The sequence below is a fragment of the Aethalodelphis obliquidens genome, unplaced genomic scaffold (assembly GCF_003676395.1).
Source record: "Aethalodelphis obliquidens isolate GAN/ISIS:26980383/991018 unplaced genomic scaffold, ASM367639v1 scaffold47, whole genome shotgun sequence".
NCBI lineage: Eukaryota > Metazoa > Chordata > Mammalia > Artiodactyla > Delphinidae > Aethalodelphis > Aethalodelphis obliquidens.
The window spans coordinates 123,907-150,850 of NW_020837991.1; the positions used below are offsets into that span (position 1 = coordinate 123,907).

A 26,944-nucleotide genomic window follows, 5' to 3' on the forward strand; every position below is an offset into this window, starting at 1 on the left:
CATCCCTAGACTGGCACAGTCCCATATATGGCACATTCGACAGAAACACCCCTTAAATATCTCTAAGTCCCTCCAAAGGGGACATTGGGACAGGCTGGACAGGAGGATGGGGATGGCACCCTTAGCCAGGCTGCAGTGGTGCCTGGGGCCTATTCTTTGAATGCACTTCCAGAAAATTTATCCAAGGGCCATTCTGGAGGGCTGCACTGGCCTGGGCCAGCAAGGGACACATGGCAGTGCACCCAGCCTGTTTGCTATCCTGTCTTTGTATGTTCTTTCCAAAAATGTTTCCACATCCCCTGCAGAGTGGGTGACCAGCCTTTGAGGCCCACAGAGGATATCTGGGGGCCAACTGTATTTTGAATGGGGCTCAGTCATCAGAGGCACCTCTAGAAAAAATTTCCAATTCCCCTTCCAGAATGGGAACATTGGCCCAGGCCAGCCAGGGAGGCCTGGGAGAGTAGCTCAGTCCCTACTGGGTCCAAGTCATTGGGAGCGCCCTGTGGAAAGTTTTCTAAGTATCCCTCCAGAGGTCAAGACCAACCAGCTACATAGGGAGGCAGGAAAGACACATGTAAGTGTGTATGTATACTTTGATTTTGGAGATGTACAATAAGCAATTATAGATTTGGAGTGCTAAGGAAAATGTGAGCTGCATACACAAATTTGAGAGTTATAAACACACAGATGATAGTTGAGACTGGAGTAAAAAAGACTGCCTAGGGAGAGAGTATAAATTCCGTTTCACAGAATCATTTCTACTGCTATGATTTTCGCCTTCTTGTGGGATTTGTGCAGTTGTGTGCAGCCTATGTTTTAGGTAGTTGTTTGTGTCCCCTCAAAATTCATAATTTGAAATCCTAATGCCCAATATGCTGGTATTCGGGAGGTGATTAGAAAAGGAGGGTGGAGCCCTCAAGAATGGAATTAGTGCCCTTATAAAAGAGGCCCCAGTGAGCTCCCTTACCCCTTTCACCATGTGAGGACACAACCAGAAGTCAGCTTACAGCAAGCAGGCCCTCACCCAATCATGCTGGCACCCTGATCTCAAAATCCAGCCTCCAGAACTATGAGAAATAAGTTTCTGTTGTTTATAAGCCACCCAGTATGTGGTACTTTGTTACAGCAGCCCAAACAGACTGAGACAGTGGTGTATCAGCTATCTTTTACTACGGTAATGCAATGTAATAAACCACATGAAAACCCAGTAGATCCCTAAAAGAAAAAATTAAAGAGTTCTATGTAACAAGTCTTGGAATGGTTACGAGCAATTCTTAACGGAAACAGTTTTAAAGTACAGTTTTAATTACGAACAACAGCAAAGACATTACCTCTGGCCAACGAGGTTTACCAAATTCTCCTTTGGCCACTGGGAGTCACTGGCAAGAGCAGGAGGTGTAGCACTCAGCCTGTGTGGGGGACAACGCACTTTCCTTACACCTGCCGGAGCGTGGGCCATGTACTGTGGCCCTTGTAGGCAGAGAGGGACCGAAAGATCACTGGAGATCACCTCTAGGAGAAACTGAAGCTTAGAGAAGAATGGGCAACTAACGGATCATGGTACCTGAAAGTTCAGGTGCAAACTGATACACCGAATGAGAAGTGGCTGCTCTCAAAACATTAGGAGTTAAACCATCAACCAAGGTTAGCCAGAGACTATTATTAATAAAACTACTAATAACGTCTACCCCTTTTAAAACGTTCCTAAACTTAACCACGTGAGACCCAAGCCACCAACAAATATCAGAGCCAGGGCTCAACGCGATTGCAGCGCGAACTCTCGCGAGACAGGCCGCAGCCTCGCTCAACTAGCCGGTAGCTCGAACACTCGCGAGAGCGGGCGCGACCGGGCGAAGGACTGCGGGAGTGCCGGAGGTATGGCGTCTCCGTCGCCGTCTTGGAGCCGGCTGGACCGACGGCAAGAACGCGACGTGCGCGAGCTCGTCCGCCTTGTGGCGGGCGTCCAAGACGAGGCGGACCCCAACTTCCAGCTCGCCTTGCACTTCGCTTGGTCCAACTTCAGGTGCGGGCGCGGCACCGGAGCCGGGGACGGAAGGGGTCTGGCGAGGTGTGCGGCGCGTGGCGCGACCGGCAGAGCCCCAGCGCGCCTTGCCGCTCCAGCTGCTTGGTGACCTCGCGCCTTCTGGGTCCCTGACGCAGTGACACACGCAAGCTCGAACAGTGGGTTGTGGGTTGCTGGGGGTCGTCCTCCAGTCTTAGAAGTGCGCCCCTAGGGAAGGGTTCTGTCTATCCAGTTCCTTGCCCCGCCCACTGCGCTTAGCGCGGGCCACTGCCCATCAAACAATTTTTTGAATGGATGGGTGAGTAAAGTTTTAGAGCAAAATAATGGCCATACCCAATTTAAAACTGTATTCTCGCTGACTCTCCCTCCCTGCTTGGGCCACTCCAGATCTCTTTTACCCTGCTCTTTTTCTTTTTCCAAAACGCGTAGCATGACACATGGGATAACTTACCTGTTGTTACTGTTTGTCGTCTCCTCCCCCACCTTCATGCAGAATACAGCTTCCACCAGGGTAGGGATCTTCGTCTGTTTTGTTCAGTTCTTATTCCAGCACCTAGAACAGTTCTTGGCATAGAGTACACCAGGCCACCTAATGCAACTTCTAATACAGTTTTTCATGTAATTAATTTTTAAAGATTTATTCAGTCTAGGTACTTAGGTGAAGTCAGAGCTCCCATTTTTCTTTATGGAACATGTAAATTAGACGATACTGTTTTGATCATTACCTGTAATTAAATTATTATTTTTAAAAAATTATCAGAAGAATGTTAGTCATTGTTAATATTCTACCTGTTTAATTTCAGTAGAAATCTTCTTGAATAGTAAACAGTTTTGCAAAATCTGTAATCTTGATTATCAACCTTAATGATCATAAAGTGCCTACCTGGTTTATAATAAGAATAGATGAGTCTAACAGCCCCCCCCAAGTTTCTGAAATAAAATACTCAGTTCTTAAATGTAACTTATAAATATAACAATGCCTGAATAGGTGATATAAATAGAGAAATTTAAATGCTGTATCTCAAATAATTTTTTATATTATTATTTCTAAATGACAGTAGGTAAGTAGACATTATTTTAGAGTTGAGAGAGACATTAGCAGTTATTACCTACTTTTGCACACTGAGAAACTAAATTATTATAAGTAAAGTGGTATTCCACTCAGCCATTTACTGGATTAGAATTTGATATGTTATTTAGTAGTATAATTTACTTCAAGTACAGATTATGTGGCTTTGATACTAAAAGATGAAAAACAAGAGTTGAGTGAGCTATACTATAATTTCATGATGCTTTAATCCATCAGAAAAATGAACAATTCATGTTTGTTTTTTAAAAAACTGACCACATTCTAGGCCTTAGAAATTCATAGATAGGCAAAATAAAGCTTCTGTCCTTCGGTAAGACAGACAAAAATTAATTACATATGATGTAGAATAGGACTTCTTAACCTGAGGGCCTGAAGATAGAATTCAGATGTTATGGATTTGGACAAGAAAAAAATTACACTAATCTCTAACTAAAAAGTAGCATTTCCTTCAACTATGAATGAAAGCAACAGGCCGTTACTTATTATATGACTGTATCACCAACAGAAATCACATATTTCACTGCCATATTGTAGTTATTGCAGATATTTTTAAATGTCATTTACTGTTACATAGTTATGAACCCACTGCTAGATTTTGTTATTTAATGCTGTAACAAAGATATATGTCTCTTACTGCATCACAAACTTTAAAAAAATATTTCACAAATAAATAAATAAAAATAAAAATATAGGGCTTCCCTGGGGGTTCGTGCCCCAGTCCGGGAAGATCCCACATGCCGCGGAGCGACTGGGCCCGTGAGCCATGGCTGCTGAGCCTGCACGTCTGGAGCCTGTGTTCCGCAGTGGGAGAGGCCACAACAGTGAGAGGCCCGCATACCGCAAAAAAAATAAAAAGTAAAAAAAATATTTCACAACTGTATTTCACTATGCTTGGCTTCTTTTGTATTTCATTTTATGATTAAAAGCATTAATCATACCCCATAATTAATTAACCCCTGAGAAGGGGTCCCTAGGATTCACTGGGCTTCGCTGGCATAAAAAGGTTAGGAACCCCTGCTATAGAATGTATTGTGCTGGACTTAGACACATGGCATTATGAAAAGACAGAGGAGCCAGAGGACAGGGTTGGGTAGCTCAGGACAGCCTGTGTCCTATGGAATGAATGCTTGAGCAGTCTCTCAGATTCAGTGGTGGTTTGCATGAATGATAGAGGTGATACAGGGAGAGAGGTGCACTCACTGGAAACATATAGCTGAGGATAGGGTGTCGGGGAGATGTGCATGGTTGTGAGACTAATCTGCATAGCTATATGACAAGATTGTTATAAGAATTACATTTTCTCATTTAGATTTCATCGTTTCTTAGATGTCAACAGCCACAAAGTAGAAAAGACAATAGAAGGGTAAGTTTATATGTGTGTATATATATATGTGCATGTTCAGATATATATGAATTTTCTTATAGACCTTTTTGTTAATATAGTTTTACAGTTACCGGTTGATATTTTTTTAACGTTTTAGGATTTATGAAAAATTCATCATTCATTCTGATCTCAGCAAAGCTGCTAGTTGGAAGAGATTAACTGAGGAATTTCTAAATGCATCACTTCCAAGCATGAAGGAAATCAAGGTATGCTATATTGTGAGATCTCTGTTGTATTTTACTGTTTCTAATCTGATTATTGTCAGCCTGTTTCTATTAACATTTAAACATTCATTCTGTTTTAGTATTGTCTACTAACTAGAACCAGAATCTCCTGGAAATTGACTTAAGTGTTGCCATCAAATCCAGTGTGTCTCAAGCTTGTGATGAAAGAAGTATGTTCTTGTATAATCATCTTAGCCCCAACCTACTATGGAAATTGAGATCAGAGATTGGCCGAAATAATAGCACTCTCTGGCTATCCTTAAACTTTTAAATGACTTCTCTGCACTTGGCAATAATAATTATCCATATATTGCTCACTAGATGCCAGGTGCTTTTCTAAGGACTTCCATATTCTGTCATGGGTCCCCAAGACCACCTTTAGGCTCAATGATTCACTGGAAGCATTCGCAGAGCTCCCCCCAAAAAATTGCTCTCCTTTTTGTTATGGTTTATTACAGTGAAAGGATACAGATTTAAAATGAGCAAAGGGAAAAGGCATGGGGTGAGGTCCGGGAGAAACCAGGCACAAGCTTCCAGATGTCCCTTCCCAGTGAACTTGCATGGGGATGCACTTAACTCTCCCAGTGACAAAATGTTGCAAACTAGGGAAACTCTCCTGAGTCTTGGTGTCCAGGATTTTCTTGGTGTCCAGGATTTTCTTGCCCATGTGGCTGACCTTAGCTACTCAATCTGCAGCACTCCCAGAGGTCAAACCAAGGACTTCAGGCCTACAAAATCGTTCACCATAAGTCACATTGTTATCATAAACTGTCTGGTCAGGCTGATAACAGTGTGGCCCAAAGAATGGCATACAAATATACTGTACTAGCAGGGTATTCCAAGGGCTCAGAGGATATCTCAGGAGCTGGTCAAGGGCCAGTCCTGAAGATCTTTGAGATGTTCAGGGTTTGGGCAACCCAGGCCTCCTGAGTTAACCCTTTAGTGCGTACATATATTAACTCAATCTTCACAATAACCTCTGTGGAGTATTCTGTTATTGATAGACTTTCCCTTTGTCTGCACTGAGTTTGTGGCCTAAGAAAGAAAGCTTGAGATAATTTTTAAAACTGTCCATAAATTTAAGGAAGGGCTATAAAGGTATTTCTGGAGGAGAGAACTGCAGTGCTATGAACCCATGCCCTAAGGATCAGAAATACACTTCTGTGTACTGTTCCTGCAAGGATCATTTTGAAAGAGAAGGAGGCAAATCTTTTTTTATATCTCTTCTTGATTCATTTTGTATAGCTTTCTGGATAGACTATAGAACTTAATAATTTAGGCACTATGACACCATAATATTAATAATAAACATAAAGGCAAGCATTTTTAGGGCATTTACTATGTGCCAAGCACTGTTAGTCCAATAAAGACCATCTTCAGTGCATACTGTTACTATCATTTTGCCAGGCAAATGCCCTAATCTCAGTTTCATCTGTACCAATGAAAATACCTATGTGGTGCAGAATAATTAAATGAAACATTGAGTGTCACTTCTGATTCCTACTTTGACCTTTTTGTTGCCATCTTTGGTTATTTTTCTGTACACCCCCAGTCACAGGGCTCACTGAACACAGTGAAACCACATACCCTAGTTCTTCTGTGGCACATCCTATGTCCTGTACCTGCCCTTCCCCTTGTGCCTGAGGAATCTCATCATTTAATGTTAAATTCAAATATTGTCTATACATACTTTTACCTTGTTTATCATGTTTGTTATTGTTTATTTCCTATCTTCCCATTAACATAGGAGTTTTACAGGTGTAGACTTTGCTTCTGATGTGTTCTCAGGCACCTAGAACAGAGTAGACAATAGATATTTGTTGAGGAAATAAATCTGTGTATTCCTTTCTGCCTTGCTGTCCCTCTCTGTCCTTGGCTTCTTCCCCACTTACACAGGCAAAGTTGGTTGGTTGCCCTTTTCTCCTTTGCTGTGGTGTCTTTGACACATCTCTTGTAGTGCAGCAATAACGTCACATTTTTTCAGCTTTATTGATATATAACTTACTATAAAATTCCTCCATTTTGAATGTACAGTTCACTGATTTTTAGTAGATACGTAGTTATGCAACCACGGTCCAGTTTTAAAACATTTCCGTCACCCCAGAAGCTCTCCTCAAGCCCAGTTTTTTTGCAGTCAATGCCTGCTCTCACCCCAACCCCACACAACTACTGATCTACTTACTGTATGTATAAATTTGCCCTTCTGGATATTTCATATAAATGAGATTGTACAATATCCAGTTTTTGTGTCTGCTTTACTTTCATGATGTTTTTGAGGTTCATCCATGTGTAGCATGTGGCCATATTCTATTCCTTTTAATTATTAAATGGTATTCCATTGTATGGATATGGCCACATTTTGCTTAATCACCAGTGGATGACATTTGGATTGTTGCCAGTTTTTGGTTAGTATGAGTAATGAACTGCTGTGTATATTCTCATGTGAGCTTTCTTCACGCTTCTTGGTAGATTTCTAGGAGTGGAAGGGCTGGTTTAAATGGTAAGCTTAGGTTTAACCTTTAAAAAAACTGCAAAATTATTTCCCAAAGTGGCTGTATCATTTTATATTCCCACTAACAGTGTTTAAGTGTTCCAGTTTCTCCACATCCTTTCCAACACTTGTTATAGTTTGTCTTTTTGATTGTAGACATCCTAGAGAGTAGGTAGTAATGTCTCCTATGGTTTGATTTACATTTCCTGAGTGACTAACGATGTTGAGCATTTTTTTCATGTGCTTTTTAGCCATTTGTATGCCTCTGTGATATTCATTCGAGTCTTTTAACCATTTTTAAATTGGATTGTCGAAGGAGGATGTTCCTTTGTATTCCTAGTTTGGTGAAAGTTTTTACCATGAATGAGTGTTGGATTTTGTCAAATTTTTTTCTGTGTCTTTGAGATATCATATCTTTTTTTGCCTTGAATCCTATTCATGTGTCTTAGTCAGCTCAGGTTGCCGTAACAAAATACCACACGCTGGTATTTTGGTGACTTAAAAAACAAATTTATTTTCTCACACTTCTGGAGACTGGGAGTCTAGGTCAAGGTGATGGCCAATTCGGTTCCTGGTAAGGACTGTTCCTGGCTTGTAGGTGGCTGCCTTCTCACATGGTGGAGAGAGAGAGAGCTCTCTGGTCTTATCCCATTGGACCAGTTGCTCCACCCTCGTGACCTGATTACCTCCCAAAGGCCCCATCTCCAAATACCATCACAATAGGAGTTCGATTTTCAACATATAAATTTGAGGGGGACATAGTTCAGTTCATAAGATATAGTGTATTACATTAAATGATTTTTGGTTGTTAATCTGATTTACTTGTGTGTGGACTGAGAAGTACATTCCTACTTAAGCTCTTTTCAAGACTGTCCTGGCTTATACTTTGTGTGGGCTCTCTCATCTCTGCACATGAACTCAGTCTCCATCAGCCAAAGATGTGGGTGGCTTGGGTCCACTCCAGTCTCTGCTGTGCACATCACAGCTTCTAGTCAACCCAAGACATGTGGAGAGCTTAGCAAGCCCCCTTTCATTGTCTTGCATCCAAGAGCTCCCTGATAAACCCTCAACTGTTCTGCTGGTCCACTGCTTGCCCGACACTCAGGTCTGCAACTGCTGGTTTCCCCACTCACTTGCCACTGCGATCACCACTAAGACAATGGCAGCAAAGCTGCTAGTGTTCACTTGCTGTCCAGCCCTGGCTGAAGTACCACTCTGATGGAGCTGGTGGGAGAAGGGAGATAGCTTTAGGCATACATGCCTCAAACTCACACTGTTCTTACCTGAGGTTATTTTCATGGATAAACACTGCATTTGTATACCTATGCTTGATCCAGAGCGCTGAAATGGTTGTCTTTGGCAATCTTGTCCAGACTTACAGTTACTTTTTGGGGAGAGGATCTGAAGGCCATCTTCCTCCATCATGCCAGAAGCGAATCTCTAACCCCACTTTACTTAGATTTACAAATAGATAGACATAGTTTCCATAGGAGTTACTCAGTAAAGGACACCTTACCTCCAGGCTTGAAACGATGTTTGGCAAAGGAGAATTTAGGGTTATTTGTTATTCCAGAAGAAATAAGCAAAGACTTTGGCATATCTGTAAAACGCCACTGGAACTAGGAATTCTGGCTCTTTGTAGCTTTGGACTTCAGAGGATGTGGAAGTAGAAAATTATTTCTAACTTTGAGATTCAAGGCCACCTCTGATATAATGAATGTATAGCACATGGAATTGCTCTTTCAATATATATGTACATGTATTTCTTGACTTTCCATAAAGTAGCAGGGATTGTGCAGGTCTTCATAAGACAGACTATGAAGGGACACGTGACTGATTTAGAGATGAAGATCTAACTCTTTACTTTCATCTCTTTGCGAACAGGTAGCATAAAAGAGCAAATTAACCCGTGTTTTAAAGGTTAATTGAAGTATAATTGACCTACAACACTATGTTAGTTCCATGTGCACAGTACAGTGGTTTGATATTTCTAGTTACCGTATGTCACCATACAAAGTTATTACAATATTATTCCTATGTTCCCAATAGGGTACATTTCTTCCCCATGACTCATTTATTTTGTAACTGGAAGTTTGTACCTCTTGATCTCCCTCACCTATGTCACTTATTCCCCATCCCTCTTCCCTCTGGTGACCACCTGTTGTTCTCTGTATCTGTGACTCAGTTTCTGTTTTGTATGTTTGTTTTGGTTTTCATTTGTTTTGCTTTTTGATTCCACATGTAAGTGAAATCATACAGTCTTTGTCTTTCTCTGTCTGACTTACTTCACTTAAGCGTAGTATCCTCTGGATCCATCCCTGTTGTCGAAAAAGGCAAGATTTCATTCTTTTTAATGGCTGAGTAATAGTCCATTAATACCACCACCACATCTTTTTTATCCATTCATCTGTCAATGAACACTTAAATTTCTTCCATATCTTGGCTATTGTAAATAATGCTGCAATAAACACAGGGGTGCATATATTCTTTGAATTTAGTGTTTCTGTTTAGTGGAATTGCTGGATCTTATGGTAGTTTTTGTTTTGTTTTGTTTTTTCTTTTTTGGTTGTGCTGCACAGCTTGCAGGATCTCAGTTCCCCGACCAGGGATTGAACCTGGGCCATGGCAGTGAAAACCCAGAATCCTAACCACTAGGCCACCAGGGAACTCCCTATTTTTTATTTTTTGAGGAAGCTTCATACTGTTTTCCATAGTGACTATACCAATTTACATTCCCACCACCAGTATACAAGAATTCGTTTTTCCACATCCTCGCCAACACGTCTTATTTGTTTTCTTTTTCATAATAGCCAGTCTGACAAGTGTGAGGTGATATCTTGTGGTTTTAATTTGTATTTCCCTGATGATGACTGACGTTGGGCATGTTTTCCTGTGTCTGGCCATTTCTTTGTCTTCTTTGGAAAAATGTGTATTCAGATCCTCTGCCCATTTTTTAATCTGATTTTTTTTTTTAATATTGGCTGTATGAGTTCTTTGTGTATTTTGGATATAAACCCATATTGGATATATGGTTTGTAAATATCTTCTCCCATTCAGTAGGTGGCGTTTTCATTTTGTTGATATTATCTTTCATTGTATAAAAGCTTTTTATTTTCTGCAGTCCCATTTGTTTATTTTTGCTTTTGTTTCCCTTGCCTGAGGAAACATATCCAAAAAATATTGCTAAGACTGATGTCAAAGAGTGTACTACCTATTTTTTTCTAGGGATTTTATGGTTTCAGGTCTTATATTTAGTCTTTAATCCATTTTGAATTTATTTTTGTTCATGATGTAAGAAAGTTGTCCACTTTGATTCTTTTGCATGTAGCTGTCCAGTTTTCCCAACACCATTTATTGAAGAGACTGTCTTTCCCCATTGTATATTCTTGCTTTCTTTGTCATAGAATAATAGCCCATATAAATGTGGGTTTATTTCTGGGCTGTCTGTTCTGTAACACTGATCTGTGTGTCTGTTTTTGTGCCAGTACCATACTGTTTTGATTACTATCACTTTGTAATATAGTTTGAAATCAGGGCATGTGATACCTCAAGCTTTGTTTTTCTTTTTCAAGATTCTTTTGGCTATTTAGAGTCTGTTGTGTTGCTGTACAAATTTCAGAATTATTTGTGCTAGTTCTGTGAAAAATGCCTTGGTATTTTCATAGGGATTACATTGAATCTGCAGATTGCTGGGTAGTGTGGTCATTTTAACAGTATTAATTCTTCTAGTACATGACCACTGTAGATCTTTGCATTTCTTTGTGTCATCTTCAATTTCATTCACCAGTGTGTTATAGTTTTCCAAGTATAGGTCTTTTACCTTCTTAGTTAGATTCATTCCTAAGTATTTTATTCTCCTTGATGCAACTGTAAATGGGATTGATTTCCTAATTTTTCCTTCATTAGTTCATTGTTAGTGTATAGAAATGCAACAGATTTCTGTATATTAATTTTGTATCCTGCAACTTTAGTGATTTCATGAAATAGTTTTAACAGTGTTTTGGTGACATCTTTAGGATTTTCTTATATATATTACCATGTCATCTGCAAACAGTGACAGTTTTACTTCTTCCTTTCCAATTTAGATTCCTTTTATTTCTTTTCCTTCTCTGATTGCTGTGCCTAGGACTACATTGTATGAAAGTGACAAAAGTGAGCATCCTTGTCTTGTGTCTGATGTTAGAGGAAATGCTTTTGCCTTTTTTTTTTAACTTTTTTTTTAATTCAAACGAAGTCACAAAAATTATAATCATCCTCATCAGTTCACTCAGTCCCATTAATTAATTTTTTTTCATCTTGATCTTTTGTTAGCACTTTTATGAATTCATCAGTTTTCCATTAGAGTTCTGAAAATGCTTATTCATTCAGCAGTATATTTCAGCAGTATAGTCAGTTGCCAGAAACCTGTACTTGTCAGAGTCTTTTCCATGAATTCCTTGAAGATGAAACCCTTTTACAGGAACATTTTTGCAAAAGCATCAGAGTATACCCAGAACTGTCTGTAAATGACAAAACACTTAAAAATGACCACGGTTAAAGATTTGATGAAAGTTCATAATAATACAGTTGACAAGGAAATTTAGTTATTTCTGAGATATACATTTTAAAGTAATAACTAGAATTATGATTTATAACATTATACCAGAATATATAAGATTTTTAGGAATTTCATGTAACGGCTGAAACATTTATATTGATATATTTCCATACAAATAACCCAAAGAAAGTTTAGTATTAGTTTTTTTGTTTTTTTGTTTGTTTTATACAGCAGGTTCTTATTAGTCATCAGTTTTATACACATCAGTGTATACATGTCAATCCCAATCGCCCAATTCACACCACCATCAACACCCCCCAACAGTTTTCCCCCCTTGGTGTCCATACGTTTGTTCTCTCCATCTCTGTCTCAACTTCTGCCCTGCAACCCGGCTCATCTGTACCATTTTTCTAGATTCCACATACACGCGTTAATATACGATATTTGTTTTTCTCTTTTTGACTTACTTCATTATGTATGACAGTCTCTAGATCCATTGACATCTCAACAAATGACTCAATTTCGTTCCTTTTTATGGCTGAGTAATATTCCATTGTATATATGTACCACAACTTCTTTATCCATTTGTCTGTCGATGGGCATTTAGGTTGCTTCCATGACCTGGCTATTGTAAATAGTGCTGCAGTGAACATTGCGGTGCATGTGTCTTTTTGAATTATGGTTTTCTCTGGGTATATGCCCAGTAGTGGGATTGCTGGATCATATGGTAATTCTATTTTAGTTTTTTAAGGAACCTCCATTCTGTTCTCCATAGTGGCTGTATCAGTTTACATTCCCACCAACAGTGCAAGAGGGTTCCCTTTTCTCCACACCCTCTCCAGCATTTGTTGTTTCTAGATTTTCTGATGATGCCCATTCTAACTGGTGTGAGATGATACCTCATTGTAATTTTGGTTTGCATTTCTCTGATAATTAGTGATGTTGAGCAGCTTTCCATATGCTTCTTGGCCATCTGTATGTCTTCTTTGGAGAAATGTCTATTTAGGTCCTCTGCCCATTTTTGGATTGGGTTGTTTGTTTCTTTAATATTGAGCTGCATGAGCTGTTTATATATTTTGCAGATTAATCCTTTGTCCGTTGATTCGTTTGCAAATATTTTCTCCCATTCTGAGGATTGCCTTTTGGTCTTTTTTATGGTGTCCTTTGCTGTGCAAAAGCTTTGACGTTTCATTAGGTCCCATTTGTTTATTTTTGTTTTTATTTCCATTACTCTAGGAGATGGATCAAAAAAGATCTTGCTATGATTTATGTCAAAGAGTGTTCTTCCTATGTTTTCCTCTAAGAGTTTTATAGTGTCCGGTCTTACATTTAGGTCTCGAGTCCATTTTGAGCTTATTTTTGTGTATGGTGTTAGGGAGTGTTCTAATTTCATTCTTTTACATGTAACTGTCCAGTTTTCCCAGCACCACTTATTGAAGAGACTGTCTTTTCTCCATTATATATCTTTGCCTCCTTTGTCATAGATTAGTTGACCATAGGTGCGTGGGTTTACCTCTGGGCTTTCTATCTTGTTCCATTGATCTATGTTTCTGTTTTTGTGTCAATACCATATTCTCTTGATTACTGTAGCTTTGTAGTATAGTCTGAAGTCATGGAGTCTGATTCCTCTAGCTCTGTTTTTTTCCCTCAAGACTGCTTTGGCTATTCGGGGTCTTTTGTATCTCCATACAAATTTTAAGATTATTTGTTCTAGTTCCATAAAAAATGCCATTGGTAATGTCATAGGAATTGCATTGAATCTGTAGATTTCTTTGGGTAGTATAGTCATTTTCACATTATTGATTCTTCCAATCCAAGAACATGGTATATCTCTCCATCTGTTGGTATCATCTTTAATTTCTTTAATCAGTGTCGTATAGTTTTCTGCATACAGGTCTTTTGTCTCCCTAGGTAGGTTTATTCCTAGATATTTTATTCTTTTTGTTGCAATAGTAAATGGGAGTGTTTCCTTAATTTCTCTTTCAGATTTTTCATCATTAGTGTATAGGAATGCCAGAAATTTCTGTGCATTAATTTTGTATCCTGCAACTTTACCAAATTCATTGATTAGCTCTAGTAGTTTTCTGGTGGCATTTTTGGGATTCTCTATGTATATTATCATGTCATCTGCAAACAGTGACAGTTTTACTTCTTTTCCAATTTGGATTCCTTTTATTTCTTTTTCTTCTCTGATTGCCGTGGCTAGGACTTCCAAAACTGTGTTGAATAATAGTGGTGAGAGTGGACATCCTTGTCTTGTTCCTGATCTTAGAGGAAATGCTTTCAGTTTTTCACCATTGAGAATGATGTTTTCTGTGGGTTTGTCGTGTATGGCCTTTATTATGTTGAGGTAGGTTCCCTCTATGCCCACTTTCTGGAGAGTTTTTATCATAAAAGTGTGTGGAATTTTGTCAAAAGCTTTTTCTGCCTCTATTGAGATGATCATATGGTTTTTTTTCTTCAATTTGTTAATATGGTGTATCACATTGATTGATTTGCGTATATTGAAGAATCCTTGCATGCCTGGGATAAATCCCACCTGATCATGGTGTAGGATCCTTTTAATGTGTTGTTGGATTCTGTTTGCTAGTATTTTGCTGGGGATTTTTGCATCTATATTCATCAGTGATATAAGTCTGTAATTTTCCTTTTTTGTAGTATCTTTGTCTGGTTTTAGTTTCAGGGTGATGGTGGCCTCATAGAATGAGTTTGGGAGTGTTCCTTCCTCTGCAGTTTTTTGGAAGAGTTTGAGAAGGATGGGTGTTAGCTCTTCTCTAAATGTTTGATAGAATTCACCTGTGAAGCCATCTGGTCCTGGACTTCTGTTTGTTGGAAGATTTTTAATCACAGTTTCAATTTCATTACTTATGATTGGTCTGTGCATATTTTCTATTTCTTCCTGGTTCAGTCTTAGAAGGTTATACCTTTCTAAGAATTTGTCCATTTCTTCCACATTGTCCATTTCATTGGCATAGAGTTGCTTGTAGTAGTCTCTTAGGATGCTTTGTATTTCTGCAGTGTCTGTTGTAACTTCTCCTTTTTCATTTCTAATTTTATTAATTTGAGTCCTCTCCCTCTTTTTCTTGATGAGTCTGGCTAATGGTTTATCAATTTTGTTTATCTTCTCAAAGAACCAGCTTTTAGTTTTATTGATCTTTGCTATTGTTTTCTTTGTTTCTGTTTCGTTTATTTCTGCTCTGATCTTTATGATTTCTTTCCTTCTTCTAATTTTGGGTTTTGTTTGTTCTTCTTTCTCTAGTTCCTTTAGGTTTAAGGTTAGATTGTTTATTTGCAATTTTTCTTATTTCTTGAGGGTGGCTTGTATAGATATAAACTTCCCTCTTAGAACTGCTTTTGCTGCATCCCATAGGTTTTGGATCGTCGTGTTTTCATTGTCATTTGTCTCTAGGTTTTGTTTTTTTTTTTTCTGGGTTTAAACTGTCTTTTTTTTTTTTTAACATCTTTATTTGGGTATAATTGCTTTACAATGGTGTGTTAGTTTCTGCTTTATAACAAAGTGAATCAGTTATACATATACATATGTTCCCCTATCTCTTCCCTCTTGCGTCTCCCTCCCTCCCACCCTCCCTAGCCCACCCCTCCAGGCGGTCACAAAGCACCGAGCCGATATCCCTGTGCCATGCGGCTGCTTCCCACTAGCTATCTACCTTACGTTTGTTAGTGTGTATATGTCCATGACTCTCTCTCGCCCTGTCACAGCTCACCCTTCCCCCTCCCCATATCCTCAAGTCCGTTCTCCAGTAGGTCTGTGTCTTTATTCCTGTCTTACCCCTACGTTCTTCATGACATTTTTTTTCCTTCTTAAATTCCACATATATGTGTTGGCATATGGTATTTGTCTTTTTCTTTCTGACTTACTTCACTCTGCATGACAGACTCTAGGTCTATCCACCTCATTACAAATAGCTCAATTTCGTTTCTTTTTATGGCTGAGTAATATTCCATTGTATATATGTGCCACATCTTCTTTATCCATTCATCCGATGATGGGCACTTAGGTTGTTTCCATCTCTGGGCTATTGTAAATAGAGCTGCAATGAACATTTTGGTACATGACTCTTTTTGAATTTTGGTTTTCTCAGGGTATATGCCCAGTAGTGGGATTGCAGGGTCATATGGTAGTTCTATTTGTAGTTTTTTAAGGAACCTCCATACTGTTCTCCATAGTGGCTGAACCAATTCACATTCCCACCAGCAGTGCAAGAGTGTTCCCTTTTCTCCACACCCTCTCCAGCATTTATTGTTTCCAGATTTTTTGATGATGGCCATTCTGACTGGTGTGAGATGATATCTCATTGTAGTTTGGATTTGCATTTCTCTAATGATTAATGTTGTTGAGCATTCTTTCATGTGTTTGTTGGCAGTCTGTGTATCTTCTTTGAAGAAATGTCTATTTAGGTCTTCTGCCCATTTTTGGATTGGGTTGTTTGTTTTTTTGTTATTGAGCTGCATGAGCTGCTTGTAAATTTTGGAGATGAATCCTTTGTCAGTTGCTTCATTTGCAAATATTTTCTCCCATTCTGAGGGTTGTGTTTTGGTCTTGTTTATGGTTTCCTTTGCTGTGCAAAAGCTTTGAAGTTTCATTAGGTCCCATTTGTTTATTTTTGTTTTTATTTCCATTACTCTAGGAGGTGGGTCAGAAAGGATCTTGCTGTGATTTATGTCATAGAGTGTTCTGCCTATGTTTTCCTCTAAGAGTTTGATAGTTTCTGGCCTTACATTTAGGTCTTTAATCCATTTTGAGCTTATTTTTGTGTATGGTGTTAGGGAGTGATCTAATCTCATACTTTTACATGTAACTGTCCAGTTTTCCCAGCACCACTTATTGAAGAGGCTGTCCTTTCTCCACTGTACATTCCTGCCACCTTTATCAAAGATAAGGTGACCATATGTGCGTGGTTTTATCTCTGGGCTTTCTATCCTGTTCCATTGATCTGTCTTTCTGTTTTTGTGCCAGTACCATACTGTCTTGATTACTGTAGCTTTGTAGTATAGTCTGAAGTCAGGGAGCCTGATTCCTCCAGCTTCTTTTTTTCGTTCTCAAGATTGCTTTGGCTATTCGGGGTCTTTTGTGTTTCCATACAATCTGCGAAATTTTTTGTTCTAGTTCTGTGAAAAATGCCAGTGGTAGTTTGATAGGGATTGCATTGAATCTATAGATTGCTTTGGGTAGTAGAGTCATTTTCACAATGTTGATTCTTGCAATCCAAGAACATGGTACAACTCTCCATTTATTTGTATCATCTTTAATTTCTTTCATCAGTATCTTACAATTTTCTGCATACAGGTCTTTTGTCTCCTTAGGTAGATTTATTTCTAGATATTTATTCTTTTTGTTGCAATGGTAAATGGGAGTGTTTCTTGATTTCAATTTCAGATTTTTCATCATTAGTATACGGGAATGCCAGAGATTTCTGTTCATTAATTTTGTATCCTGCTACTTTACCAAATTCATTGATTAGCTCTAGTAGTTTTCTGGTAGCATCTTTAGGATTCTCTATGTATAGTATCATGTCATCTGCAAACAGTGACAGCTTTACTTCTTCTTTTCCGATTTGGATTCCTTTTATTTCCTTTTCTTCTCTGATTGCTGTGGCTAAAACTTCCAAAACTATGTTGAATAAGCGTGGTGAGAGTGAGCAACCTTGTGTTGTTCCTGATCTTAGTGGAAATGGTTTCAGTTTTTCACCATTGAGGATGATGTTGGCTGTGGGCTTGTCATATATGGCCTTTATTATGTTGAGGAAAGTTCCCTCTATGCCTACTTTCTGCAGGGTTTTCATCATAAATGGGTGTTGAATTTTGTCAAAAGCTTTCTCTGCATCTATTGAGATGATCATGTAATTTTGATTCTTCAATTTGTTAATATGGTTTATCACATTGATAGATTTGCATATATTGAAGAATCCTTGCATCCCTGGAATAAACCCCACTTGATCATGGTATATGATCCTTTTAATGTATTGTTCAAGTCAGTTTGCTAGTATTTTGCTGAGGACTTTTGCATCTGTGTTCATCAGTGATACTGGCCTGTAATTTTCTTTTTTTGTGTGATATCTTTGTCTGGTTTTGGTGTCAGGGTCATTGTGGCCTCGTAGAATGAGGTCAGAAGTGTTCCTTCCTCTCCAATTTTTTGGAATAGTTTCAGAAGGATACGTGTTAACTCTTGTCTAAATGTTTGGTAGACTTCACCTGTGAAGCCATCTGGTCCTGGACTTTTGTTCATTGGGGCTTTTTTTGATTACTGATCCAATTTAATTATTGGAAATTGATCTGTTCATATTTTCTATTTCTTCCTGATTCAGTCTTGGGAGATTGTACATTCCCAGGAATTTGTCCATTTCTTCTAGGTTGTTCATTTTATTAGGCGTACAGTTGCTCGTGGTAGTCTCTTGTGACCCTTTGTATTTCTGTGGTGTCAGTTGTAACTTCTTATTCATTTCTGATTTTATTCATTTGGGCCTTCTCTCTTTTTTCATTTTTTTTTTGATGCGTCTGATAAATTACCAAATTTGTTTATCTTTTCAAGGAACCAGCTCTTAGTTTCATTGATCTTTTCTATTATGTTTTTGTCTTTATTTCATTTACTTCTGCTGTAGAGCTTTATGATTTTTCCTTTTACTAACTTTGGGTTTTATTTGTTCTTCTTTTTCTAGTTCCTTTAGGTGTGAGGTTAGGTTGTTTATTTGAGATTTTTCTTTTTTCCTGAGTTAGGTTTGTATTACTATAAACATCCCTCTTAGAACTGCTTTTGCCATGTCCAGTAGATTTGTATCATTGTGTTTCCACTTTCATTTGTCGCCAAGTATTCTTTTATTTCCTCTTTGATTTCATCAGTGAGCCATTGGTTCTTTAGTGGCATGTTGTTTAGCCTTCATGTGGTTGTGGTTTTTGCAAATTCTTTTCTTGTAGTTGATTTCTAGTCTCTTAGCAGCATGGTCGGAAAAGATATTTGATATGATTTTAGTCCTCTTAATTTTACTGAGACTTGTTTTGTGGCCTAGTGTGTGATGTATCCTGCAGAATGTTCTATGTGCACTTGAAAGAATGTGTATTCTGCTTTTTTGGATGGAATGTCCTACATATATCTATTTAGTCCATCTGGTCTAATGTATCATTTATGCTACTGTTTCCTGATTGATTGCTGTCTGGATGATCTGTCCATTTATGTAAGTGGGCTGTTAATGTCCCCTACAATTATCATGTTATTGTCAGTTTTTCCTCTATGTTTGTTATTATTTGCTTTCTGTATTTAGGTGCTCCTATGTTGGGTGCCTATATATTTACAGGTATTGTATATTCTTCTTGGGTTGATCCCTTGATCATTATGTAATGTACTTTGTCTCCTTTTACAGTCTTCGTTTTAAAGTCTGTTTTTGTCTGATTTAAGTATTGCTACCCCAGCTTTCATTTCCATTTGCATGGAAAACCTTTTTCCATTTCCTCACTTTCAGTCTGCCTGTGTCTTTGGATCTGAAGTGAGACTCTTAGGAGTGGCATATATATGGGTATTTTTGTATCCCTTCAGCCACTCTGTATTCTTAGATTGGAGCATTTAGTCCACTTAAATTTAAAGTAATTATTGATAGGTAAATTCTCATTGCCATTTTGTTAATTGTTTTGGGATTGTTTTTTTATTTCTTTTTTGTTCCTTCTTTTGTTCTCTTCTCTTGTGATTTGATGACTATCTTTAGTGTTATGTTTGGATTCCTTTCTCTTTTTGTGTGTGTGTATCTATTATAGGTTTTTGGTGTGTGATTACCATGAGGTTTGTATATAGCAAGCTAATATGTACACGTGATTATTTTAAGTTGCTGATTTCTTAAGTTTGAACACATTTTCACAACCCTGCATTTTTCCTCTCTCCATAACATTTAATGTTTTTGACATCATGATATATCTTTTTGTTTTGTGTATCCCTTAATTTACTTATTGTGGATATAGATCATTTTACTACTTTTATCTTTTAACCTTCCTGCTAGCTTTATAAGTGGTTGATCTACTACCTTTACTGTATATTTGCCTTTACCACTGAGGCTTTTACTTTTGTAATTTTCTTATTTCTCGTTGTGACCTTTTTTTTCCAGTTAAAGAAGTCCCTTTAACAATTCTTTTTTTTTTTTTTTTTTTTTTTGCGGTACGCGGGCCTCTCACTGTTATGGCCTCTCCCGTTGCGGAGCACAGGCTCCGGAAGCGCAGGCTCAGCAGCCATGGTTCACGGGCCCAGCCGCTCCGCGGCATGTGGGATCTTCCCAGAATGGGGCATGAACCCATGTCCCCTGCATCGGCAGGCGGACTCTCAACCACTGTGCCACCAGGGAAGCCCCCTTTAACAATTCTTGAAAAGCTGGTTTGGTGGTACTGAACTCTTTAAGCTTTTGCTTGTCTGTAAAACTTTTGCTCTCTCCTTCAAATCTGAATGATAGCCTTGCTGGGTAGAGTATTGGTTGTAGGTTTGTTTCCTTCCATCACTTTAAATGCATCATGCCACTCCCTTCTGGCCTGCAAAGTTTCTGCAGAAAAGTCAAATGATAGCCTTATGGGAATTCCTTTGTAAGTAACTTGTTTTTCCCTTGCTGCCTTTAAGATTCTCTTTTTAACTTTTTTTTTAAAATTTTGTTTATTTTTGGCTGCATTGGGTCTTCATTGCTGTGCACAGGCTTTCTCTAGTTGTGGTGAGTCGGGGCTACTCTTCATTGCAGTGCACAGACTTCTCATTGCAGTGGCTTCTCTTGTTGTGACGCACAGGCTCTAGGCACATGGGCCTCAGTAGTTGTGGCTTGCGGGCTCTAGAGCGCAGGCTCAGTAGTTGTGGCGAACAGGCTTAGTTGCTCAGCGGCATGTGGGATCTTCCCAGACCAGGGATTGAACCCATGTCCGCTGCATTGGCAGGCAGTTTCTTAACCACTGCGCCACCAGGGAAGTCCATCTGTCTTTAACTTTAATTTTTGCATTTTAATTACAATGTGTCTTGGTGTGGATCTCTTCGGGTTGATCTTGTTTAGAACTCTCTGTGCTTTCTGGACCTGGATGTCTGTTTCCTTTCTCCCAGGTTAAAGAATTTTGCAGCTATTATCCTTCAAATAAGTTCTCTGCCCCTTTCTCCTTCTTCTAGGGCCCCTATAATGTGAATATTAGTACTCTTGATATTGTCCCAGAAGTCTCTTAAACAGTCCTTATTTTTAATTTTTTTTGTTCAGTTTACGTGATTTCCACTACAGTCAGTTCACTGATCCATTCCTCTGTATCATCTAATCTACTGTGAATTCCTTCTAGTATATTTTTTATTTCAGTTATTGTATTCTTCACCTATGTTTGGTTTTTCTTTGTATTTTTTAACTTTTTGTTATGCTTCTCATTGTGTTCAATCTTCTCCTAAGTTTGTTGAGCATCTTTACAGTCATTGCCTTGGAAACTTTACCAGGTAGATTACTTATCTCCACTTTGCTTCTTTCTTCTGGCCTTTTATTGTGTTCTATCATTTGGAACATGTTTCTCTGTCACCTCATTTTGCCTTATTCTCTGTTTTCACTTCTGTTCATTAGGTGGAATGCTTACGTTTCCCAAACTTGAACAAGTGGCCTTATATAAGAGATGCCCTATGGGGCCCAGCAGACCACTCCCCTCTGGTCACCAGAGCTATTTGTTCTGTGGGTGCCCCCTCTATGGGCTGCATGGACCCTTCTGTTGTGGTGGGCTGACTACTGTGGGTGCAGTGGTACACAGGACGGTCCTCAGCACAGTTGGCTGCCAGACTCAGCCTCAGTTAGGTCTGCCCGGATGCTGGTGGGCAATGCCGGGTCCTGGCACAGCTGGCTGCAGGACCCAGGAGGTCCTGGGGCTGGGTCTGGCCCACTGGTGGGTGGGATTGGGTCGTGGGCACACTGGTAGACAAGGCTGGGTCTCCACATGGCTGGCAGCTGGCCTGGGGGCCCTGGAATTGTTACAGACTGGCTGGTGGACAGGTAAGCCCCCTGTGCTAATAAGCTAGAGGAGGACTCCAAAATGGTGCTTGCCCACACTAATGTCCTTGTGGTAGAACAAGCTCCCCACGATGGCTGCCAGCAGCATTTGTGTCCCCAGGATGAGACCCAGTTACCTCCTGCCTCTCTGGGAGGTTCTCCGAGATCAGCAGGTGGGTTTGACCCAGGCTCCCTTCAAATTAGTGCTTCTGCCCTGGGTCCCAGAGCATGTGAGATTTTGTGTGTGCCATTTAAGAGTGGAGTCTATATTTCCCACAGCCTTCTGGGTCACCTGAATATAAGCCCTACTAGCCTTCAAAGCCAAACATTCTGGGGGCTTGTCTTCCCAATGCAGGACCCCCATGCAGGGGAGCTCAGTAGGGGGCTCAGACCCCACACTCCTTGTGAAGAACTTTTGCAGTTATAATTATCCTCCTATTTGTGGGTCACTGACCTGGGATGGGAGCATGGGTCTCGACTATACCATGTCTCCACCCCTCTTAACCATCTCATTGTGGTTCCTTCTTTGTATCTTTAGCTTCAGAAAATCTGTTCTGCTAGTCTGCAGAGCATTCTCACTGATAGTTGCTCTGTAAACAGTTGTAATTTTGGTGTGCCCGTAGGAGGAGGTGAGTGCAGGTCTTCCCAATCTGCCATCTTGGACGGTCTCCTGTATCATCTAAATGTTAAGTTCCAGGGCCCTAACTTTTAGCAGCAGTCTTCTTTGTTCTTTAATGCTATTAGTGACTTCAGTTAAAACGTGATATTAGCTGATTGATAGGTTATGTTTTAGCCATTAATGCTAATTTTTAGTTCAGTGATTACCTCAATTAATCAGTCTTCTAGGTGTCAAGCTCCCTTACAGATGTTAGCAAAAAAAATGAACAAGGGGTAGGGGAATGGCCTCATCCAGGTCCTCTTCCCAGGACCATGTGCTGCTTTTGTGCATCACGATGCAGCTACAGGGCGGTAGTTCTGGTCCTTGGCAAAGTAGGGAGGTCTGCAAGGGCACTGTGTGTGCTCTTGCTTTTACTGTACATAGTTCTCTCCTCTTTCACTGGTAACATTCACCTGTTTCAGGTGTACAGAATTCTTCCAAAATAAGCAATCTGATGTTAGCAATTATTACTAAATAATAGATTTATATATTGGGAGTTATTTTCTTCAAGTATTTACATTTTAGACTACTCTTCTCTATGGAATGAAAATTATTTTTTTTTGTTAGAGGAATTTAACGCATTTCTAAGCAGAGAATTTGTGATATATTGCCTTATCATTCCCAGGAAAGTTTACCAAGTGTCTACTGTGTCCCTGTCCTCACTGGGTGGTAGGAATATGTAATAAACAAGACATGATCATCACTACCCAAGTAGTTGTGAATAGCTATTTAATTATAATTACGATAAACACTATGAAGCTGTACATAAAGTACTATAGAACATATAATAGGGAGAGGTAACCTGAGACTTCCTTACCTTCCTTGATTTTAATTCACCTCCTCTCTCCTTTCCATGCATAGTTTATGACTATTTGCATATTTGGAGTATTTTTCATTTTTGGCAGCTTTTTTAAATGTGATTTTTAAAATACAATTTAAGTTTTAAAAAAACTTAGAAGTTGAAGAATACTAAAAGGAACTCCTGTGTACTTTTTGCTTGGGTTCACCAGTTGGTGTCCTTTGATCTGGAACATTCCTCACCCTTTCTTTTTTTGACCGTGACATTATTGAAGAGAGCAGGCTAATTATTTGGTAGCTTGTCCCTCAGTTTAGGTTTGTCTGAGATTCCTCATTATGATTCAGGTAGTGCATTATTTGACAGGTTCCTTGTCTGTACATGTTTGAACTATAAAAACAAGTTTAGAGTTTGAGATTTACTTAGGTATGATTTGTGTTTTCTTAAACCAGGAAAAAAAATTGAGGTCATAACTGTCATGGGGTTATCTTTTCTTTACTCAAACTAGTTTAGAAAGCTCTTACCAACCTCAGTGATTCATATTTTTCATTTCTTGTTTTAAAGACAGATGCACATTATTCCATACTGTCACTTCTTCTATGTCTGTCTGATTCTCCTTCAAACAGCAATTATGTGGAAACACCAAGAGATAAAGAAGTGGGTATGTTACCAAATGCTTTTCATATATATAACAAATAAAAGAGAAATTGGTTTTATGACTTAATTACCAGACTTTGAGATTTTATAAAAAGTTGTAAAAAAAATCTGAAACTAAAATATTTCTGTTGTCTTAAGTGCAATTATAGTTGTAAATTTTCTTTTAAAATATGAGTTCTGACTTTGTAAGTTAAACTTTCAGTTATATAAAGAGAAAAATCACTTTTGAAGATAAAGAAATTAAATTTTTTAATGTATTAGAATGTCAACTTATTGAGTGTTTCAATATTTTTGAACTTTCATTTCCCAAGTGTATTTTATTATGAGTTTTGTTAGACTTTTTACTGTAATTTGGGGTTTTTTTCCCACATATTTTTTTTTTTAACATCTTTATTGGGGTATAATTGCTTCCCACATATTTTTGATCAAGCTGATGAAATTCTTCTGCTGTATTTTAGAAAAGAAAGACGATTTCGACTGGGGAAAATACTTGATGGAAGGTGAAGAAATTGACCTTGGCCCAAATGTAGACACACCAGTAAGTAGCAGTGGTTTTGCTACTGAAAATATAAATACATGCCAAGTTATTTAGATGATTTTTATGGGTCCTTCTGCCCTACAGCAACTTATCTAAAACAGGAACACTCTTCACTAAATTAGAGTGGTTTATTATGGAAGTTTTATTAAGATTTTGCACCCAAACATCGGTACTAGGAAGTTGATCAGAAAATATATGTATCCCTTAAGGAGCTGTAAATCTTGGGATTTTGCCACCAAAACTAATTCCATCCTATAATAGTAACTTTCAAGATATGTAGAAAAAGGTTTTATTTGATAAAGTTTTTGCTTTTCTTCTGAAATTTTCTTGATCTTTTAGTCTAAATAGCTCCAGTTGTTAGGTGCTCTAAGGGTAAGGTGTATTGCCTTCTTTTAATCAGAATTGGTCTGAAGAAAGTGAAGATGAAGATGATCAACAGCCTTTAAGCAGAGAGGACTCTGGGATTCAGGTGGACAGGACACCATTAGAAGAACAAGATCAAAACAAAAAGCTGGGACTTCAAGTCAGCTGGAAAGGTAGTGTGTGTTCTTAGATACTGGCATCATTTTCTGATAGAAGAATTCTCTAGAAGGAAAGGCAAGCTTTGAGAATCAGTTCCATGTGGTTTAAAATATTGGTAAGCTCTGCCGTCCTTAAAAACAAACCTTTTTAAACCATTAGTAGATCTTTCTTCTGTAGTGCCTAAGAAGTAGCTCTATAGAATTAATGTTGAAAGGGCATTTACAGTGCAATTTTGGTCTTTTTTTAATATAGTTCTGAGAACTTTGTTAGTCCTAAATGGTTGTTTCTTTTCTTTTCTTTTTCTTTTTTTTTTTTTTGAGAAGGATTGGCTTTGCTAAAGTTAGTGACTAAATAAAAGGAAAAGATCCATACAATTTAATTTTAAATTTGAATGTCTGCTTTATCAGTTTTTAGTAAAAAAAATATGAATTGGTAGAATCCAGAAAGAGCTGGAAACAACCTTAGAGATTAGAACATCTAATCCTACTTCTCATTTTGTAGATAAAAAACAGAGGCGTGGTTACAGTGTTTTTCCCACGGTCACAGCCGGGAAGCTAACCCCAGAAGCTGGGGTCTGTGACCTAGCCCTGTTCATTGTACCTGAACCTTGCCAGATGCACATAAAGTAGTTAAAGCTGATTTAGCATGCTAACGATTTTCTGCTTTCTTTTCTCTTCCCTTTCTTTTTCATTCTTGAATTGGACCTTTAGGGTAGAGTGTGGGTTAATCAGCTCGGAGCATGTGAGCAGCAGCAGCAGCCCGTGCAGGGCCTTTTGGTTTAGTTTATTTCTTCTCTTCTGCCCTTTCTGATTCTCACTCCCCTTTCCTTTTCTCTGCCAGCCCAGTGACAGGCTCCTGTTCTAATGTATTTGATATCTGTTCTCAAACATGTTGAGTTCTTGTAAAGTACATTGTTTTGGTTGGTTGTATTCCTTTTTTAAAATTACATACTGGTATTATGCTTCGTGTAAACTCTGTTCTGTTCTTCTTTTCATTTAACTCTGTTTTAATCTGTCCATGTCACTCTGTGCATATCTCTTCTGTTGCTCCTAATGGCTGAGTAGGATGCTGCAGTTTGCAGTACCTCATTTCTGTAATAGCTTCTCTTGTGGACAGGCCTGAACTGCCTTCAGCCATTCTCCCTAATGCCATGCCCAATTATGGACCTGGTCCACAATCTCATACCTACTTGATTAGGACCCCGCCTCTGATTTGGTCTGCTGTTTTCATTTGCATTTGTCTGACTACACAGGATAAGTACTTGGGATCAGTCTTGCCCCTTCTACGATGTATCCATTGATATCCTTTGCTTGCTTTTCTTTGGAGTTTCATGTCATTCTTGCCCATCCCTATACTTCAGAGTTCTTTGTATATCTAGATAGTAATTCCTAGGTTTTAGACATTGCAATTTTCTTCCTCTAGTTAGTCACCTGTATGTTCATGGTATCCTTCAAACAGAATCTGTGATTTTTAAAAATACCTTATTGTACTCAAATCTGAATTTTTCATGGTATGGTTAGAATTTGGGCCTTGATATTTTTCTCTAAAAGAACATTCCCCTGTATTTTCCTTCTGTTTGCTTTTTTAGAGCTTGTGTTTAGCTCTTTAGTGACCACCAGATCCTCTTTTATGTATGAAGTGAGGTTAAAAGGTCCAGCTTATTTTTCTCCCATGTCATGAGCAGATTTCCCAACAGTCCATTCTTTCCACATTGCTTTGTGGTTCTAACATTATTATGTATCTATACACTTACTTATTTCTGAACATTCAGTTCTCTTCCCTGAGTGTGAGTTGTGGAGGAACAGACTTTTCATTTATATGGCTTTGTACTGTGTTTCAACACATAGAAGGCAAGTTTCCCCCTCACCTCCTTTACTCTTTTTCAAAATAGGCTTAGCTATTTGTGGGCTTTTATTCTTCTAAAGACATTTTAAAAGTTCCTTTTTAAAAATCCAGCTGGAATTTTTATTGGGATTGCATTGAATTTATAGATTTAGCTTGGGGAGATCTGACATCTTTACTATGAAAATATCTGCATTTA

General features: G+C 38.6%; 1 protein-coding gene across 5 annotated transcripts in view; it reads left to right on the top strand.

Annotated features, from left to right (window-relative positions):
- The first annotated feature begins 1,848 nt into the window (after positions 1-1,848).
- TUBGCP5 (tubulin gamma complex component 5) overlaps positions 1,849-26,944 on the top strand; it is a 55,477-nt gene continuing 30,381 nt past the window's right edge. The window contains exons 1-6 of one of the 5 annotated variants that reach the window (XM_027082448.1): positions 1,849-2,023; positions 4,423-4,476; positions 4,595-4,703; positions 23,751-23,847; positions 24,302-24,381; positions 24,782-24,917. In XM_027082448.1, coding sequence (XP_026938249.1) covers positions 1,878-2,023; positions 4,423-4,476; positions 4,595-4,703; positions 23,751-23,847; positions 24,302-24,381; positions 24,782-24,917 — 622 coding nt within the window. In that variant the 5' untranslated portion in view covers positions 1,849-1,877. Of the gene's footprint in view, positions 2,024-4,422; positions 4,477-4,594; positions 4,704-23,750; positions 23,848-24,301; positions 24,382-24,781; positions 24,918-26,944 lie in introns of those variants that run through there. The other 4 variants (XM_027082444.1, XM_027082445.1, XM_027082446.1 and 1 more) reach the window with 4 other exon arrangements.